Source organism: Gorilla gorilla, chromosome 3, assembly GCF_029281585.2.
Source record: "Gorilla gorilla gorilla isolate KB3781 chromosome 3, NHGRI_mGorGor1-v2.1_pri, whole genome shotgun sequence".
NCBI classification, from domain to species: Eukaryota; Metazoa; Chordata; class Mammalia; order Primates; family Hominidae; genus Gorilla; species Gorilla gorilla.
The window spans coordinates 25786366-25806082 of record NC_073227.2 but is presented as its reverse complement, the minus strand read 5'-3'; the positions used below and the strand labels follow the sequence as shown (position 1 = coordinate 25806082).

At 44.8% G+C, this 19717-nt stretch overlaps 1 protein-coding gene across 2 annotated transcripts in view; it reads right to left on the bottom strand.

The window, feature by feature from the left end:
• Window positions 1-19305, bottom strand: part of LAP3 (leucine aminopeptidase 3) — a 31074-nt gene extending 11769 nt beyond the window's left edge. Inside the window, exons 1-8 of one of the 2 annotated variants that reach the window (XM_019025475.4) lie at window positions 18846-19305; window positions 16483-16598; window positions 14378-14432; window positions 13799-13904; window positions 12554-12713; window positions 11060-11224; window positions 7232-7390; window positions 663-787 (exon numbers count right to left, since the gene is read on the bottom strand). In XM_019025475.4, coding sequence (XP_018881020.1) covers window positions 663-787; window positions 7232-7390; window positions 11060-11224; window positions 12554-12713; window positions 13799-13904; window positions 14378-14432; window positions 16483-16598; window positions 18846-18947 — 988 coding nt within the window. In that variant the 5' untranslated portion in view covers window positions 18948-19305. Of the gene's footprint in view, window positions 1-662; window positions 788-7231; window positions 7391-11059; window positions 11225-12553; window positions 12714-13798; window positions 13905-14377; window positions 14433-16482; window positions 16599-17200; window positions 17556-18845 lie in introns of those variants that run through there. The other variant, XM_055385455.2, reaches the window with a different exon arrangement.
• Window positions 19306-19717: the final 412 nt, after the last annotated feature.

Sequence of the window (19717 nt, the reverse complement as noted above, 5' to 3'; positions counted from 1 at the left end):
ATGTCTGCAACTGACTTTTAAATAGTTCAGGAGAAAAAGGACTATGATAGTGAAGGAGGGGGGCACGTCTGAGACCTGGATTCCAATTCTACCTTCCTTGTGCAATGGACAAGAGTCAGGACATTATTATTTAACCTAAGACTCTCTCCTCCTTCCCCGTCTCCTCTGAAATGAGTATGAGCAATGCTATTATACAAACTCCCAGTACTGTGCCTGGGAGTTTGTATCTTCCATTACTAAGAACTGCCACATAATGAGCACTTTTTCTGTCCTAGGCACTTTCTGTGTGTTGTGCCATTTCACCGGCTACAATCCTACGAGGCAATCAGTCAATGAGCCAGCAACGTCCTGCCACCCCAAGTACCAAGCAAATTTCATAATGTCAACTACAAACTTGACATTATGTGCCCCCGACTGCTAGCCACTTTTTGCAGAAGTGAAACAAATCAATTCCAGTTACAGCCCACTGGTTGCAAGATACATTTAGCTCAATCAGCTCAGACAGTAAAACACTTATCTGGGCTAAATAGCTACTGCTTGATGACTATTTAAAAATCATTTCTTATCTTTTCAGATTAGGGGAAATCATATCTGTTGTCTCTCTTCTCCCACCTGGGTAGAATCCAGAAGCTTTATGAGATGTACTCCGTTACCCCACTTACCTATAATATTAATGGGCAAATTAAGCTTTGCAGCAGACACGATGGCTGAGCATATAGTTGCAGCTCCTCCCATGTCAGCCCTCATGAGGTCCATATTTGCAGAAGCCTTGATGGAAATACCACCACTATGGGGAAATGGACAACGTACAATATTAAGAGCAAAGAAGATGGCCAAAATCACTTTATTTAAAAAGTACAGATGGGCACGGTGGCTCACGCCTGTAATCCCAGCACTTTGGGAGGCTGAGGTGGGCGGATCACGAGGTCAGGAGATCGAGACCATCCTGGCTAACACGGTGCAACCCGTCTCTACTAAAAATACAAAAAAATTAGCCGGGTGTGGTGGTGGGCACCTGTAGTCCCAGCTGCCACCATGCCTGGCTAATTTTTTTGTGATTTTAGTAGAGATGGGGTTTCACCATGTTAGCCAGGATGGTCTCGATCTCCTGACCTCGTGATCCGCCAGCCTCGGCCTCCCAAAGTGCTGGGATTACAGGCGTTAGCCATCGCGCCCAGCCTTTAGCTCATTTTATTTCTACTTGAATGAAATTTAAACAGTGCCACTGGAAACATTACTATATCATAAAATCAAGACTGTGCAAATTCCATCTCTGTATTGTCTCATTAACTCCTGACACCCACATAGTCTATTCAGCAAATTTTATGAATTGATCAACTTATGGAACGTGAAGGTCATGAGCTGTTAAGAAAAGCTGATGAGCTCACAGAGATGACTGGAGGCATTTCTCTGAAACCAACAGAAGGACAGAGGGCTAACATTTCCTTCCAACACTGCACAAGGTGTGCTATATCCTGCTGATGGCAAAATACAACCTAAATGAGGCACAGGCCCAACGGCTGAGAGACAGTACTTCAACATGAGAACTGAATAAGGCTGCAATTACCAAGAAACCAAACTACCTGACCCCAAGAGGCTTCTAACTAGCTAGTGGTTTTTCTGCTTCCAGTCCGTAGCAGTCCAGAAGCAACATGCTTCACAGGCCAAGCACAGAGCCAGGGGCTTCGACTCTAAGTTCTAATTGAGATCTGCTGCTCATGTGCCCTGGTGGCTCACTGGAGAGAGGTCTGCCTGCTGCTCTGAAGTCTGCTTTCCTTCAAAATTAAGTCCTAATTCTCACTTACCTCAGAAGCACTTGTTACTTAGATGGTTGGCATGTTCACCAAGAATTAAAGATGATCCCCTGGCTCAAAGAAGAAAAATAACATGGGACAACCCCATGGACAAAGGGAACACGCTGTTGCATTTGAAGTTTTTCTTCTGTCCACCTGCCACATTTATCTGCAGGCCTCTTCTGGAAGTTCTGCTCTCTAATTCCTATGACTATGGTTCTAAGGTAGCCACCAGTTAAAGATCAGCAATCAGCTTTGGCTCACTTTTTCAATCTCTCTCAAATCCACCCACTTATTTTCTACTCAGCCGCCCTCATTGATGCTACTACCCTCTGTCATTTGGATGTTTGTCAGGTCTCCTTAACGGGTCTTTCTGTATCAGTCTCACCACTGTCATTTCATTAACCATAAAAACAGCACATTTTTACACACACACAAAATCTATCTCAATCAAAATCTCAGTAGGTTTTGTTGTGTGAAAAAACAAGCAGATTCACCGAGTGTGGTGGCTCACACCTGTAATCCCAGCACTTAGGGAGGCTGAGGCAGGCAAATCACTTGAGCCCAGGAGTTCAAGACCAGCTTGGGCAACATGGCAAAACCCCATCTCTATAAAAAACACAAAAATTAGCTGAAAATTAGCTGGGCATAGTGGTTCGCATCTGTAGTCCCAGCTACTCGGGAGATTGAGGTGAGAGGATCACCTGAGCCCAGGGAGGTCGAGGCTGCAGTGGGCCAAGACTGCACCACTGCACTCCAGCCTGGGCGACAGAGTGAGATACTGTCTCAAAAAAAAAAAAAAAAAAAAAAAAACCCAAGCAGATTCTAAAATGTATATGAAAATGCAAAGGATGTAGCCAAAGTCATTCTGAAAAAGAAGAGCAAAGCTGGAGACTCATGTGACTAGATTTCAAGCCTACTCAAAGCTGCAGTAATCAAGATATTTGGTCTTCAGGCACTGGTGAAAGGATACAGAGCCCAGAGGCAGACCTACAATTATATGGACAACTGATTTCCACCCGAGGTGCCAAGGTAGTCTAGTGGGGAAAGGACAGTCTTTTCAACAAACAGTGCAGAAGTAAATGAATAGCCACATAGGAAAAAAAAAGACAAAAACAAACCAGGTCTTTTCACACCATACACAAAGATTCAAAGTGAAGCATAGCCTCAAAATCTAAAACTCACTTAAAACGAAATATATTTTTAAAAAACCTTACAATTCTGTAAAGTCAACACTCCTATAAAAAGGGGCAAAAGACTTGAATACCTTACTACAGAAGATATACCAATGTCCAATAAGCACATTAAAAAATGCCCAGCTTTGGCTGGGTGTGATGGCTCGTGCCTGTATCCCAGCACTCTGGGAGGCTGGGGCAGGCAGATCACTTGAGATCAGGAGTTTGAGACCAGCCTGGCCAACATGGTGAAAACACGTCTCTACTAAAGATACAAAAATTAGCCAGGCATGGTGGTGTGTGCCTATAGTCCCGGCTACTCGGGAGGCTGAGGCAGGAGAATCACTTGAACCCAGAAGGCGGAGGTGCAGTGAGCCGAGGTGCACTCCAGCCTGGGTGACAGAGTGAGACTCCATCTCAAAAAATAAAAAATGACCAACTTCATTAGTCACTAGAGAAATGCAAATTAAACCACAAAGAGAGATCACTGTATACTCACTGGTACAGCTAGAATTATAAAGACTAACAATATCAAATTCTGAGGAAGGTGTAGAACAATTAGAATCTTTGTACATTGATGGTAGAAGTGAAAATGTACCCGCTTTGGAAAAGTTTGGTAGTTTCTTAAAAGTTAAACACACAGTTATTATACAACACAGTGGCTGTTTTCCTAGGTATTTACGCAAGAGTAAGGAAAACACGTCCAAACAAAGGCTTACAGATGCTCTTAACTTTATTCCTAATAGCCTAAAACTGGAAACAACACAAATTTCCACCAATAGATGAATGGGTAAACAAAATTTGGCATTTCCATACAATGGAACACTACTCAGCAATAGAAAAGAAGAATGGCTGACATGACCAACAACATAGATAAACCCCAGATACTATGCTGAAAGAAAGAAGCCAGACATCAAAGACTGCATTTATATGACTTTCCGGAATAGGCAAAACTAATCTGCAGTAACGGAAGATGATCGGCTGTCTGGAGCAGGGGCAGGTGGGGAATGACTACAAAAAGGCAGAAGGGAACTTCTGGGGGATGATAAAAATGTTGTATTTTCCTGACAGTGGTGAACGGTGCATAGGTGTATACATTTGTTCTTTGGTTTTTAAAATCAATCTACCTACCTATCTAATCTATCTACTTATTTATTTAAAGATGGTGTTTTACTATGTTGCACAGGCTGCTCTTGAACTCCTGGGCTCATGTAATCCTCCTACCTCAGCTTCCCAAGTAGCTGAGATTACAGGTGTATGCCACTGCACCCACCCGGGTGCACTCATTTGTTAAAACTCATTGAGCTGGCCACTTAGAGGGTGAATTTCACTGTATGTATAAATCTCACGTCATTCTGTTTGGTGGAAACCCTTCAGTTACGGCCAACTGTTCTCAGAGCAGAGTGCAAAAATCTAAGCAGGCCCTCAAGGACCAAGCTTCTGTGTACCTCTCTAGCCGTATCTTGCCCCTTCTCTCCATCACGCTCTTGTGTGCAGGCACACCGGTACTCTTGCCATACCAGGAATTTACCCTGCTCCTTCCCACCTTACAGCCTTCACCATGTTTCCCTGCACTAGAATGCCTGTCCCTAGTCTCTCCTGAGCTAATTCCTCCTGATTCTTCACATCTTCAGCTAAAACTGACACTCCTGCAAGGAAACCTTCTCTAAACCCAAAGAAGGCTTTGGGTTTAGGCCTCTTTGTTTTTATTCTCAGCAAAAATTACAAATGTGGACTTAAATTAACAATAAACTTCACGCTTAGCATAAAAATATTTGTGTCACAATTGGCAAGACATTTAGTCTAGGGCCAGGCGTGGTGGCTCACACCTGTAATCCCAGCACTTTGGGAGGCCAAGGTGGGTGGATCACGAGATTAGGAGTTTGAGATGAGCCTGGCCAACATGGTGAAACCCCATCTCTACCAAAAATAGAAAAAAATTAGCCAGGCGTGGTGGCAGACGCCTGTAATCCCAGCTACTGGGGACTAAAAATACAAAAAAAAATTAGCCGGGAGTGGTAGCAGGCACCTGTAATCCCAGCTACTCGGGAGGCTCAGGCAGGAGAATCACTTGAACCAAGGAGGCAGAGGTTGCAGTGAGCCAAGACTGCGCCAGTGCACTCCAGCCTGGGCAACAGAGCGAGATTCCGTCTCAAAAAACAAAACAAAACAAAAGTTTAGGCTGGGTGTGGTGGCTCACACCTGTAATCCCAGCACTTTGGGAGGCCAAGGCAGGCAGATTGCTTGAGCTCAGAAGTTCAAAACCAGCCTGGGCAACATAGCAAGACCTCGTCTCTACTAAAAAAAAAAAAAAAAAAAAGTTTAACTTTCTAAATTGTGTTTGCTGTATTGTTTTTATAATACACACTTTAGTGGCCAGGTGCAGTGGCTCACGCCTGTAATCCCAGCAGTTCAGGAGGCCGAGGTGGGCATATCACGAGGTCAGGAGATCGAGACCATCCTGGCTAACAAGCTGAAACCCCATCTCTACTAAAAATACAAAAAATTAGCCGGGTGTGGTGGCGGGCGCCTGTAGTCCCAGCTACTCGGGAGGCTGAGGCAGGAGAATGGTGTGAACCCGGGAGGCGGAGCTTGCAGTGAGCCGAGATTATGCCACTGCACTCCAGCCTGGGCAACAGAGCGAGACTCCGTCTCAAAAAAATAAATAAATAAAATAATATACACTTTAGTACAATAGTACAATGCATGTAACTTATAAAAAAGCATGCATATTTTAAAGGGATGCACTCAAGATCTTTTACTGATGGGCTATACCAGGAAAACCATTTGGAGATCAATGCTTTAAAGGAGAAAATGTGAACTAGTGGGTGGGAGACACAAGGAGGCACTTTGACCTGCTAACACAAGGAGACCACACTGGCAGCAAGCTATGCCAATGACAGGGGCTTCCTACATCTAGAAGCGTTCCAGAAAGGGCACAAAAATGTACAAGGGGACATCAACATCGTATGGTTCTCTAGCAGCATTTTCCAAAGTAGTTTCCAGGTAACATGATTCCCAGGAATCAGGGTTCCTTCAAAAGGAAATACAGAAAATGCTATATTCTGTACCTGAGAAGTCCTGTAGTTAAGCAGATAAAACAAAAATGAAACCCCTCATGGGTTTCTCTAACCTAGTTTTTTTGCTAAGTAGCCCTTTTTACGCCTCATACTCGCTGGCATCCCTGAAACTTGTGTTTGGTGGCAAATGCTTCCCACAGGAAATACCAAACTCCACTGTCTTTCTCAGTTCAGCCTCTCCTTGGTTGAAATAACCAGATACAGTTTCCAACTCTAAGAAATACTTATGGTTGAATAAGATTAATGAGAGCTAGACTGGTCAGCTAAAAGAAGTAATCATCTGAAGCAAGCAAAGGGAAGACAGCATAATACAAACAGGGGCATCACCACTAACCTCGTGGAGAATCTTTAACAGCCACAGAGGACAAGCAAAGTGCACGGCAGAAAAATCTGAAGACACTTTAGGCAGAGCACAATGGCTCACACCTATAACCCCAGCACTTTGGGAGGCTGAGGTGGGAGGACTGCTTGAGACAGCAGTTTAAGACCAGTTTGGGCAACACAGTGAAAACTCATCTCTATATTTTTTTTAAAAAAAGGACACGACACACCTGAGTTTGACTTCGGACTCCACTTACTAGTTATAGGACTTTGAACAAATTATTTAAACTCTGAGTCATGGTTTCTTTACCTGGAGAATGTCTACAATACCTAGCCCACAGGGGTATGGTTAGGGCTAACACATGCAAAATACCTGATAGTCTCTGACATATTCTAAGCATTTTAGAGGTGGTAGCATAATAAATTTAAAGTAATGTATACCTTCAACCAAACACCATGCTTTTGTATCAAACTATAAACTGGCCAGGCACAGTGGCTCATGTCTGTAATCCCAGCATTTTGGGAGGCTGAGGTGGGCGGATCACTTGAGGCCAAGAGTTCAAAACTAGCCTGGCCAACATGGCAAAACCCCATCTGCACTAAAAATGCAAAAATTAGCTGGGTGTGGTGGTGCACGCCTGTAATCCCAGCTACTTGGGAGGCTGAGGCACAAGGATTGCTTGAGCCTGGGAGGCAGAGGCTGCAGTGAGCTGAGATCACGCCACTGCACTCTAGTCTGGGTGACAGGGTGAGACTCTGCCTCAAAAATAAAAAAATCAAACCAAAAAACCCTATAACCAAGTAATTTAACTGCATACAAATAATTCACCAAAATACAAAGCACGGACACCATAAAAAATACCTGTCAAAGGTAATTCCTTTCCCAACAAACACCAGGGGTGGTTCGTTTGCATTGGGGCTGCCTTTGTAGTGAATTTCCAAGAAGACTGGGGGCTCGTCAGATCCTTTGGCCACACTGAGGAATGATCCCATTGCCTGTTCCTCAATCCAAGACTTGGGTCTATAGGGTAGAAAGAGGGAAAAAGTAAATATACTGTTACCTTTATTTAAAAATAACAGAAAAAGCTCATCACAGTGTGTGAAAAAGTATAATATACAAACTCTTAAAGTATATGCACATTAAGGTTTCAATTATCAGGTCCCATTATTTGCTTTCTGTATATTCTTGGGCAAGTCACTTGATTCTAAGCCTATTTCCTCATCTATAAAATGAGGTCTGTAACTCTTTCATCAAAAGATTATTGAATTACTAAGAGAAGTCATGTGTGGTACCTAATACAATGTCAACTAAGAGTCTACAGTCTATATAATTAATTTCCTCTCTCCAATCTACTCAGATATTTCTACAATTTTAATTTAAAGATGAAGTTAGAAGGCCGGGTGTGGTGGCTCATGCCTGTAATCCCAGCACTTTGGGAGGCTGAGGTGAGAGAACTGCTTCAGCTCAGGAGTCTGAAACCAGCCTGGGCAAAAAAGTGAAACTGTCTCTAAAACAAATAAGGTAAGATATAATAAAGATGAAATTAGAGGATCACTTGAGGATAGAAATTTGAGACCAGCCTAGGCAACAAGTTGAGACTTGGTCTCTACAGAAAAAAAAAAAAAGAAAAAATTAGCCAGGCATGTTGGTACCTGCCTATTGTCCTAGCTACTGCAGAAGCTAAGACAAGAGGCTCGCTTGAGCCCTAGAGGTCAAGGCTGCAGTGAGCCACGATCTCGCCACAGCACCCAACCTGGGCAACATAGCAACACCCTGTCTCTTAAAAAAATAAAATTAGCAATAGGCTCTGAGACTACAAAGAGTGCTTAAAGATAGGTAAGGGGTCCATTGCTTTATTTCTAAAAATGAAAAAAAAAAAAATCAACCAACAAACAGCAAACCAAAGCTATATCCCAATGACTGGAAAAAAAATATCCTATTTATTTGCTTTTTAAGAACTGTTGAATTCTCTCTTTTTAATGTTGTCACACACTGTTTCTCACAGTTTCAACTGTAGCTTGAGGCATCTTTGATTTAAGTGAGAAAACTAGTTAGTTCTTACTTAATAAACATGGGATTGGTGGGGTAACAGAATGGAAACAGTCCTTAGTTCAAACTAGAAAACTGATGCCATACTGCTCTTCTTTGTAGGCTGGGAGCACAAAAGGGCTTTGTATTGATTTCTGGCCACGGTAACTAGGCCAAGAAAGAAATTCTATCCTCTTGCAGACCAGCAACAACCACAGCCAAGGAATGCTCCTCCGGCATTTGCCATCCACTTGTTAAAATGATTAAACTAGGACTGCATCATGGTGGGATGACCAGCACACTTCAAAGGGAAAAAAATTTTAAATCGGAAGATGAAACAGTTTTAAAAATCACTTCAAAAAAAAACACAACAACAACAACAAGGCTGTGCAATGTGGGCATTTTAAATCATTAACTCAGTACTTGATGTCTGATTAAAGTCCTGCCCTTGTGGAAGAACTGCCTGTGTTTCTTTGATATACACCGACCTACAATGGAGAGTGCTTAGCGCGGCTATGTCTCAGTTTAACGAGTCATACCCCACCCATGCGTCCTGCCTGGTCTCTGCTGAACTCTTTTCCCTTTGCTCGGCTACGAGTTTTGCAGCTTCCTCACCTGAACTGTCCTGCCCCACTCTCTTGTACTGTAACTTCTAAGCAACCTGCAGGACTCTCCTTAGGCTCGTCTTTTTTTGAGACACAGTGTCTCTCTGTCGCCCAGGTTGGAGTGCAGTGGTGCGATCTCAGCTCACTGCAACCTCCATATCCCAGATTCAAGCAATTCTTGTGCCTCAGCTTCCCGAGTAGCTGGGATCACAGGCACGCACCACCACTCCCAGCTAAGTTTTGTACTTTTAGTAGAGATGGTGTTTCGCCATGTTGGCCAGGCTGGTCTCGAATTCCTGACCTCAAGTGATCCACCTGCCTCAGCCTCCCAAAGTGCTGGGATTACAGTCATGAGCCGCCATGCCTGGCCTAGACTCCATATTCTTATTAAAATTTGTATTTTAGAGATGGGTCTTGCTATGTTCCCTAGGCTGGCCTTGAACTTCTGGACTTGACAGACCCTCCTGCCTGCCTCTTGAGTAGCTGCAAATAGAGGCATGCACAATCGCACCAGCAGCTTCATATTCTTTGGCAGTCCCCCTCGTCCCTCTGATCCTGCAGCACCCTCTGCAAATGCCATTTACCTCCCTATTCCTTCTTACAACATCCTCACTTTCTGCAAGGACAAGGACCACTTCATGCATCTTTGTATGACAAATTCCAGGCACACCAGAGGGGCTGTCATAACCACTATTTGGTGACCAAAAAGATACTTTTATAGAATCTAAACATTGCTATAGATTAAACACATACTAACCATTCCAGAAATTTTATCAAGCTCTAAGTACTGTGCTTTCTATAGACTATTAATTTTTCTTCACTCTGTCTAAACCATAGATGCTTTCCTGAAAAACAAGAACTCTAATCACAGTTAAGTACTAAAGAATTCTTTTAAATGGAAGTACCCTTGGGAAACAACTTTGACAATAAAGAATTCTTTAGGTCAAACAAATACCTGTTGATTTGTTTTAATTATAAATTCCCAAATGCTCAGAGTTGGTTTGCTTAAAGGGCTGGAGATCCCAAGAGAGCGACGGAACTGGACGATCAGGCTTTCAGCTCCAACAGCCTCCCACTGACACAGCATTCAGGGACACCTGGGAGCACCAATGCTGGAGTCTAGGCTAAGGGAATCTATGTGGCAGAAATTCTCATCCCATGTCTAGTTAGGCATGCTGTGTTCTTCATTTGTGTCCAAAAGTGATGATAGGAATAATTCACCAAAATAAACCATGTTAAGTTCCTCAAAAAATTAAACAGAGCTACCATTTGATTCAGCAATTCAACTCCTAGGCATATACCAAAAAGAAATAAAAGGTAAAAACAACCAAAGTGTCCATCCCCTGATGGCTTTAGGGAATGGGAAACAGGGAGTAACTGCTAATGGGTATAGGGTTTCTTTTGGGGGTTATGAAAATGTTCTAAAATTGATTGTGGTCATGGTAGCACAACTCTGTGAATATTCTAAATATCAGGCCGCATGGGGGGGTCATGGCTGTAATCTCAGCACTTTAGGAGGAAAAGGTGAGATTGCTTCAGCCCCGGAGTTTAAGACCAGCCAGGGCAACACAGTGGGAGACCCACCTCTACAAAAAATTAAGAAATTAGCTGGGCATGGTGGCACACACCTGTAATCCCAGCTATTCAGGAGGCTAGGGTGGGAGGCCTGAGCCCAGGAATTTGAGCCCATGTTCATGCCTCTGCCCTCCAGCCTGGGCAACAGAGCAAAACCTTGTCTCAAAAAAAAAAAAAAAAAATCACTGAATTGCACACTTTGCATTGGTGAATTGTATGGTATGTTAATTGTGTCTGAATAACACAGTTATGAAATATACACGTACATAGTATATCATGGCACTCTCTCTCTCAAAGGCAAGGAAAGATAGAAAGAACCTCAAACTCAGCTCTATTCCAGCTCCCCATGTGGACCCAAGTGGGTCATCTCAAATCTCTGGTCTCAAGTTATTCCTCTAAAAAGTGAGGGAGCTGGATTTTAGGATCTCAAGGGCTCCTTCTGGCTGTAACATCTCGAGTCCGTGACACAATCCTGAATTACCTGATATGGACCTCGGTTTTACTACTAGCACTTTTGAGATTCTTCTCAATAATTTCAGCAAATCTGGTTGGCGTCATCTCATTGGCTGGCGTCTCCATCAATTGGCGTGCCAAGTTCTGCCCAGAAGCAAACAGGACTCCTTTCTGCCAGGCCTCCTGATCCCCACTGGCAGAAGAAAGATAAAGTGACTGTCAAACAACCTCTCAAGAACGCTGACTGCCTGCCAACTAGGAGACACTCTTACCTTACAGAAAACAAAAGAGGAAGACTACAAATCAAAAACAATTGGCACACAGGACCTGGATTCATTTTTTGTGATCTGACCCAGGGCAGCAGATGGTATGGTGCAAAGAGCTAGAAAACATGGCCATGCAAAGCAGAACCAGAGGGTATCCAGTCAGGCACTTCCCTTCAGAATCCTCATCTACATGAAAAAGGGCCTGTGCTGTGGGGTCTTTGAAGCTCTAAATCTACCACATAAATGAAGAGAAGAGGCTTCCACAGAAAGGCCCGTTTTGTTCTCCTTCACTGTATCAGGAATGCTGCAGCCCCAAGTGCTAACTGCAAAGCAAGCGTATGGCAATGGCTCTAACGTGGCAATTGAAGACCTTTTTGCTTTCTTTTACCTACGTCGCGGCTCCAAATTCCAACCCATCTGTAAGCAGGACCAGCTTTAGAAGAGAAAGGATACAGGCACGTGTTTCACAACCCTGGCTCTTCCTGTGGCAGCACAGAGGTGGGTGAGTAACAGTAGATGGCCTAGAAGGCCTGCCACGTGCCCCCTACTTGATGTGCTCTTTTGGATGATGACACAAACCCCATGAAATCGGTATTACAACCCTAGTAAACAAATGCAGAAAATGAAGCACAGAGATTTCAGCCACGTAACCAGCAAGGTCCCCCAACGAGTAAGTGGTGGAGCCAGGACTTAAGCCCATGGTGACTGGCTGCAGAGCCTGCACTCTCCCCGACTCCCCACAGCTGCCAACCCTTGGCCAGTGCCAGGGCCCCCACTGTGCTTGGCACCATCTGCTGAAGGTCTCATCTTATTTATTCCTGATGGCAGGGACCCCACTAGCCCACAAGGGCAAGGACCAAGCATCCAGAGGATCTCTTCATCTGTGTGGTGCTTTCGTTTAGCACAAGGCCAGCAGGTGCCAGGTAAATGAATGAACATCATCTGGGTTGAAACCTGTGGGACATGTCTGTCATGTCATTCCTCTCTCTCAGGTAAGAGCTACCTGGTTATGGCTTCCTTGTAATCAGAGCAGGGAGGGGTCAGGGAGTCATGGGGGAATCAGACATATGCCGAGAGCCAGGAGCAGAGCGTGGGCTTAATTTTGACCACATTATTAAAATGGCTGAGGCAATGGGGAGGTCACAGCCAAGCCATGCAGCTGTGGGTGGCGCTGAAAAGCAGGCAGCTCATATCCCAAAAGCCAGGCTGTCAGAACGCCAGGGAGCACCACCCTCCTCCTAATTTGCTTCCATCACCTTCCATAGAGCTTCGCCGACACGGCCATCTTCTTTTTTTGCTTTAGGTCATCGTATTCATAGAGACCGAGCACCGCTCCCTCCGCAGCAGCCTGAGCGTCTCCACAGGGATCCACCTCCACAGACGAGAGCTCCAGGTCTTGAATCTGCCTGCACCCCGCTTGAAAAGACAGAGGAATCAGAAAACTAGAGTCAGTCCAAGACAACTCAAAGAGCAGACAGCAGAGGCATGATGTGATGTGCTGAGAAAACAGCCCTGGGGTTCAAATCCCAGCCCTGATACCCGAATGTTCTGAGCCTCATTTCCTCTTCTGCAAAGATGTGAGTGCATTTTACAGCAAGTACCTCACTCCCAGGTGGTGGTGAGGACAGGCTGATGGAGACAATGTATAGCTCCTCCCAGAGCCGTACAGGCTCTCAGGAAGTGGCAATTATTCCTAGGATTATTTCTGAAACACTACGATTTCCTGATGAAGCTTCCCAATTGCCAAGAGCTTCTCTGATTAAAAATGACAGGGAAATGATGACGCTGAAATTATATCCAAAGAACTGAGCAAAGTCCATTATTAACACAGCATTTTATTAAGATCAGGTCAGCAAAAACTCTCAAAAGTTATTAAATAACCACTTCAATGATATTTGAAGTAAAGTTAATGAGCATTTATAATATACACAGGCCTAAAGAGTAATCAAGCCAATTATCACTGTTTCAGAAATGTTTTACAAAGCATCTTTAATCATGGCTCTTGACGGTATTAGGCCCGTCCTGCTGCTTAATGCTAAGTGACTCAATGGCCTCTGCCTGGGACATACTGGGACAGGCACACACCTTTGGCTAGTGATAAACAAGCACGCCACGCTTTGCTTCCTTAGTCTCTTTATTTGTAAAATCTGATGACTCTGTGTTATTTAAAAGTCGGGAGGCATCAGGGTGGCGTTACAAAAAATCTATACACTACAGGTTCTGGGAAAACACAGCTCTAATATGACAAGAGTGAACAAATGGTAGTAAAACACCCAAACGAGATATAGATATATTAAAAATAAAATTCCATTAGCTAACCTTCTGTATTTATCATAAGACCAACCATATTCAGCAAGAGGAACTGAATTTTTGTTAAGATGAATTATTTCTGTGTGAACGTGGTAAGGGGTGGCAACTGGTAAAAGGACAAAAAGGGGGAAAGAGAGGTCATCATAAAGAATGGATCCTCTGGATTCTTTAAACTTAAAAAGTGAAATAACCTGCAACAGCAGCTCTGATGTTTTCTTTGCCTTCATGCCAGTTTTCCTGTTCGTCGATTCCAGCTGCCTTTTTGCCGAGGCCAACTAGCACCACGCTGGGGAAGTCCTGTCCCACAGATACACCAAATCAACCACTTTATTTCTTTCAAGCGTTCATTTCCAGCAAGGAATTCTACATGTGGAGACTCACTGAGCTCCCACACAATTACTTTAACTGCAGCAACAGGGCTAAATGCACGGTGAAATTTGGTTGTGGCTTTTTTTTCTTAAAACCTTTGTGTCCTGGCAAAATTGTACAACTTATATGTTTGAGAGGCAGAGTAAGTGAGGATACTCTCGCAAATAATTCTGTGTAAGCCAGAGCCACAACCGGATAAAGAAAGCCTTCAGATTGAGGAATATAAGATAGGCAGTACTTTTTGACAGCAAATCACCTCTTAATCTTAAATGTTCTGCTTAATACTGGAATAAAATCATACAATCCAACACATCATGTTTAGTATGACTAGACAGCCCCAATACTTGGTGTACAGTCAGTGCTCATTGAGGGTTTACCAAATGATCACGTTCTTCTCATACCTGATGCAGACCATAAAAGGTTCGAGTCTTGCCTGCCTTCAGAGGTGGTCCAGATCTAAAACAAGAGGCAACAGTCGTTTTAAAACAAGTAGTTTGCTCGGTTCACTTGGGAAGGCACACTTACATACTCAGCATTATCACACTATTCTGCTAACTGCTTCCATGGTCTTTTTCACTTATGTTTTTATCCAAATACAGAATCCTCTCAAGCCAGATTTCTTTCTTTCTTTTTTTTTTTAACAGAGACAGGGTCTCACTCTGTTGCCTAGGCTGGTCTCAAACTCCTAGGCTCAAGCAATCCTCCCACCTCAGCCTCCCAAGGTGCTGGGATTACAGGTGTAATACAGATTACACTGCTGATCTACCGTGCCCAGCCCAAATTTCTTAGGTGTAGCCTTTCTAATTCTAGCTCAAAAACTATTTAACAAACTTTCATATTAGATTTAATACAAACATATTTAAAAACAATGGAAAGCAATGCTACAGCTGCACAAGGCATCTGAGCACGGATTGACGCTGAACCGAATGAATCTCAAACCTTTTTCAATAAAAGCCACAAGACACCAAAAACACTGCAGTAATCTAAGTGGTGGTTGGCTTGGAGGTTGTATATCTATGTGGTTTCTCCACAGACTGGATACCCGAACCGGATACTGACTATCCTGGGCAATTTCCAAACAAAACAGATCCATGACTATAAGAGGCCCATAGCACAGATGCTCTGGAATGCAGCTGACAGCCATCCATTAGCAAGGCAGGCATTCTGTACTCACAAGTTAGCTTTTGGATTAATGAATTAATCAATGCACTTGAGAATGCTCTGTGTACTACAAGAACTGATAAAAAATTGAGAGGAGATACAAATTCTCTTAACTGGTTATTAGTTACTATAATTATTAGACTGCATCTATTAGGTTCTAATAGGCTATCTATAATCCGAATAATACATAGTTGCAGTGGTTTACATGGATACTTCCATGTCTACCAAATACAGCGCGCAGTTACAATGTTTCCCTACCGTCAGGATCTCCAGCCCCATGGAGACTTTTTGTATTTTAACTATATCCTCAGGTGATTCACAGATATTTTAAATTTTGAGAAGCCCTTGAAACTTCAGGCATGCAATAAAAGAGCAAAACCCTTAGGCTGCTATTAACCATCCTAGGGATCCTGCTCTCACAAGAAAAGGGGAGTTAAAAGAAGCAGAGAGGCTGGTGGGAAGGCAGCTGCGAGGAAGAGGGTGGGGAAAGTGAATTTGAGCCAGGAGGGTGGGCTGAGGAAATCTGGTACTTTCCAGATTATTCTGGATCAGTCTTTCACAATAGATTTCTGATTGGGCTGGAAATGGCCTGACTTCCCAGAACTGCAGACCCATCCATACTGAAACAGAAAGTACCAAAGTGCATTCCAAAGACACATGCTTTCACTTCTGCTTCTGGCCAGAGCACTTCCCGGCATTGTCTCTTCTGACAAAAAGGCATAGAAAAATATTCTTGGCCTGGCACAGTGGCTCACACCTGTAATCCCAGCACTTTGGGAGGCCGAGGCAGGCAGATCACTTGAGGCCAGGGGTTCAACACCAGCCTGGCCAACAACGGTGAAACCCAACTCTACTGAAAAAAAAAAAAAAAATATATATATATATATATATACACACATATATATATATATACGTGTGTATATATATATATATACACACGTATATATATATATACACACGTATATATATATATATACGCGTATATATATATACACGTATATATATATACGTATATATATATATATATATACACGTATATATATATATATATACACGTGTATATATATATATATATATACACGTATATATATATATATATATATACACGTATATATATATGAAAGCCGGGAGTGGTGGGGCATGCCTGTGATCCCAGATACTTGGGTGTCTGAGGCACGAGAACCACTTGAACCCAGGAGGCAGAGGTTGAAGTGAGTCAAGATCGTGCCACTGCACTCCAGCCTGGGCAACAGAGCAAGACTCTGTTTCAAAAAAGAAAAGAAAGAAAAAATACTGTTTCGACTTGGGGGCACTTTAAGAACTAGAGCCCACAAGCAACACTTACATGTTCAAAGTCTCTCTCAGCTTTCCAGCTAACAATTTATCAAAATTCTCTCCTGCACTTGTGAACTGTGGCACATCATCTTCTTTTTCTTTGGAATAGATTCCTAAAACAAGGCCCTGGGAATAAGCAAAAAACATAAATATAATAGAATTAGAGTAGATCCTTTAGAGAGGCTCAGGAGTCCCCAAATTCCAGAAGGAACAAATAATTCCACCCAAACCGTGTCCTCCCCATGGAGAGAAGAAAGCAAAAAAAGAAGCAGGTGCTGGGGTCAGCTACATGTGCACCTGCCCAAGTGTTTCAGATTCCTGCCAAAGCAAGACCCATCACTGCCCGTCCTGGACATTGCCCTGGGTTTCTGTGCTCACTCCCAGGAGACAGCTTCACTTTCAAATAAAGCAGAAAGATGTTTTGTTTAAGAAAAATCTATTTGTCACCAAGTTAGACCCTGAAAGGATTCAGAACATGCCACTCCAAAATATACCGCTTTGGCACATTAGTTATTTTGAGCCAAAGGCATTTGAGAAACAGCAGGTGCAGAGGTACTCTCTGACCTCCCTTTCTCCCTAAAAGCAGGTCATACAAATTCCCATGAGAAAGGTGATCTCCCTGTACCAGGAAAAGGAAAACATCCTTATCACCAGAAACTGGAAGTCAACACCAAAATGGACCTGTACAAATAAACCTACTGAACTCACCCTTATCTTCTGTTACTTACCCCCATGTGATTTCCTAGTCATTATTCCACAATTTACTAACCCAAGCCCCTTTGTCTTGTCACACCCCCACAATGCATTGTTCTTTGTTTAAAAAGGTATACAAGCTTTTGGGCCCAACGCTTCTTCAGGTCTTCATTTTCCTCTTGCAGACTCCTGTGTACACGTAAAATAAATAAAATCTGTATCCTTTTCTCTTGTTAATACATCTTATGTCAGTTTTCTTAGGCCCAGCCACAGAACCTAGGAGGATAGAAGGAAGATTTTCCTCCCCTACAATCCTCAAGTGCAAATCCCAGATATTCTAGGATGCCGTTCCAGTCAAGCCAATGGCTGTGCCTCCCATCATAAGGACTGTTGCCACGTAAGGACTGTGGTCAACACAGAGGCTGTAAGAGAAGTACCAACTTCCTAGGGAGGGTAGAAGCATTCTGCTAAGCACTTAGCGGCTCACTCCCTTCATCTCCTTCACAAGTCTCAGGTCTCAAATACCAGAAATGAGGAAGCAAACCTAGTAATACCTAGTATTTACTTTTGCACGGCAATTTATGACTTTAAAAATGTTTTGTCTGCCTCATGGCAACTCTGTGAGGTGGAAAGAACAAGTAGTCTTATCCCCCTTGACCGATAAGGAAACTGAAACCTAGTTTGACACAGGAGCTCCTGTGTGGTAGGACTGAGTGAGAATCCAGATGTCTTCCCGCCCAGCAGTTGGTCTTTCCACAAAACCACACAGACACTTAGAATAGTGCCCTCTCGGTCTTTTCCACCAAAGAAAACAGCCTTCCTTGGCATTGGTAACTCTGCCAGGTTCTAACTTCCCTAAGATTGTTCACTCCCCGGGAATCAATGGAGCCAACTGAGCAACTGTTATCTGGGTAGGCTGTGGCACACTACTGGAGACAGCACTGGTCAGGCGACTGGTCCCTCCGTCACTGAGATACCTGCAGGAAGACTGGAGCTCAAGATCCCCCTAGAACGTTCTTCTGCAGGGACAGTCATCTCTTTCTGGTGCTTAGGCATGACTCCCAAGCTTGTGCTGGTTCCGAGAGCCATTCCCTTTGCAGATCCTTCACATCTGAAGAGCGACCTTCGTAATTTTTTGGAGTTCACTTTTCTTCTGGAAGATGCTCTTAATTCTGGGAAACGTGGGTCTCTCCGCAAAGCCCTTTTCTCTAGAGAGGCATGCTTTTCCTCTAGAAACCCTTCCAAGCCACTTAACTCCCTGACCTTTCACTTCCGCGGGGGAAGGAGCCCTGTGACTCTGGGACCTCAGAAACCCTTTCACCTTGGCAAACTCGGGCTTCCTCCAAGCTCGGATGGGAGCCCCACCGCCGCGTCTTTCCCCGGGTTACTGCCAGGACCGCGGGTGACGACTGGAGCAAGTGCGCGGCCGAGCGGAGCCGGGTAAAGGGCGGCTACAGCCATCACCCCCTAGCCCCGAGCAGGGGAATCGCGCCCTCAATACGACCGCTGGGGTCCTCAGCGGCCTAGGCCGATCCCCGCAAGGAGAGAATTTTTCTTTTAAACTGATTTTTGCAACTTGGCTTGGGCGCCCAGGACACCGCGGCTTCCACCAGCCCCGCAGCCCAGTAGCCCACGGGCAGGGCCCCAGCGGCGGACCATGAGCGAGCCGCCGCCTCTCACCTTCGTCATGTCTGCGGTGGAGAGACTCCGGCTCCCGAAACGCCTCACGGCCAGACGTCGGACGACTACTCGCCCCGCAGCCGGAAGAGGCAGCAAGAACATCTTGTCGGCTCGGCCCCTCGCACCGCCCTCCAGCGAGCACGTGGAGAGCGGTGGGCGGGCGCGCCTTGGGGCGGGGCTTTCGGGGCGCAGACGGCGCGCGCGCGGACTGGCTCGGGCGCCGGGCGAGCGGACGTGCGTCTAGGGGGCGGGGCGGATGGGCAGCACCGGCCGACTGGACCGCTGGGACCAAACCGCGGCTGTGGAGGGGACTCAAGGGTGTGCCCGCATTCGTGTGCGCCCGCATTCGTGTGCGCGTGCGCATGCGGGCGGGGGCGAAAAGGCGGGGCTTCCGGACGCGGTTTACAGTCCTGGGACCAACGCGAAGTAGAGGGGCGGGACCGACAGGGAGACGTCACACGATGGGTGGGGCGGAGGCGGGGCGAGTTCTGCAAGCGGGCGTGGGCGGAGCGCTGGGCAACTCCCGGGAAATAGAAACTGAGTGCCAGAGCTTGTTGTCAAGGTTGCTGAATAGACGACTGCGTAGTGAAGACACTCCCACTGAGTTTTCGTTTGTTTGGTTTTTTTGAGTCGGAGTCTCGCTCTGTCACCCAGGTTGGAGTGCAATGGAGCGATCTCGGCTCACTGCAACCTCCCGCTGCCTAGTTGAAACGATTCTCCTGCCTCATCCTCCCGAGTAGCTGGGATTAGGGGCGCCCGCCACCACGCCCAGCTAATCTTTGTGTTTTTTTGGATTTTTTTTTTGAGGCGGAGTCTCCCTCTTGTAGCCCTGGCTGGAGTGCAGTGGCGCAATCTCGGCTCACTGCAACCTC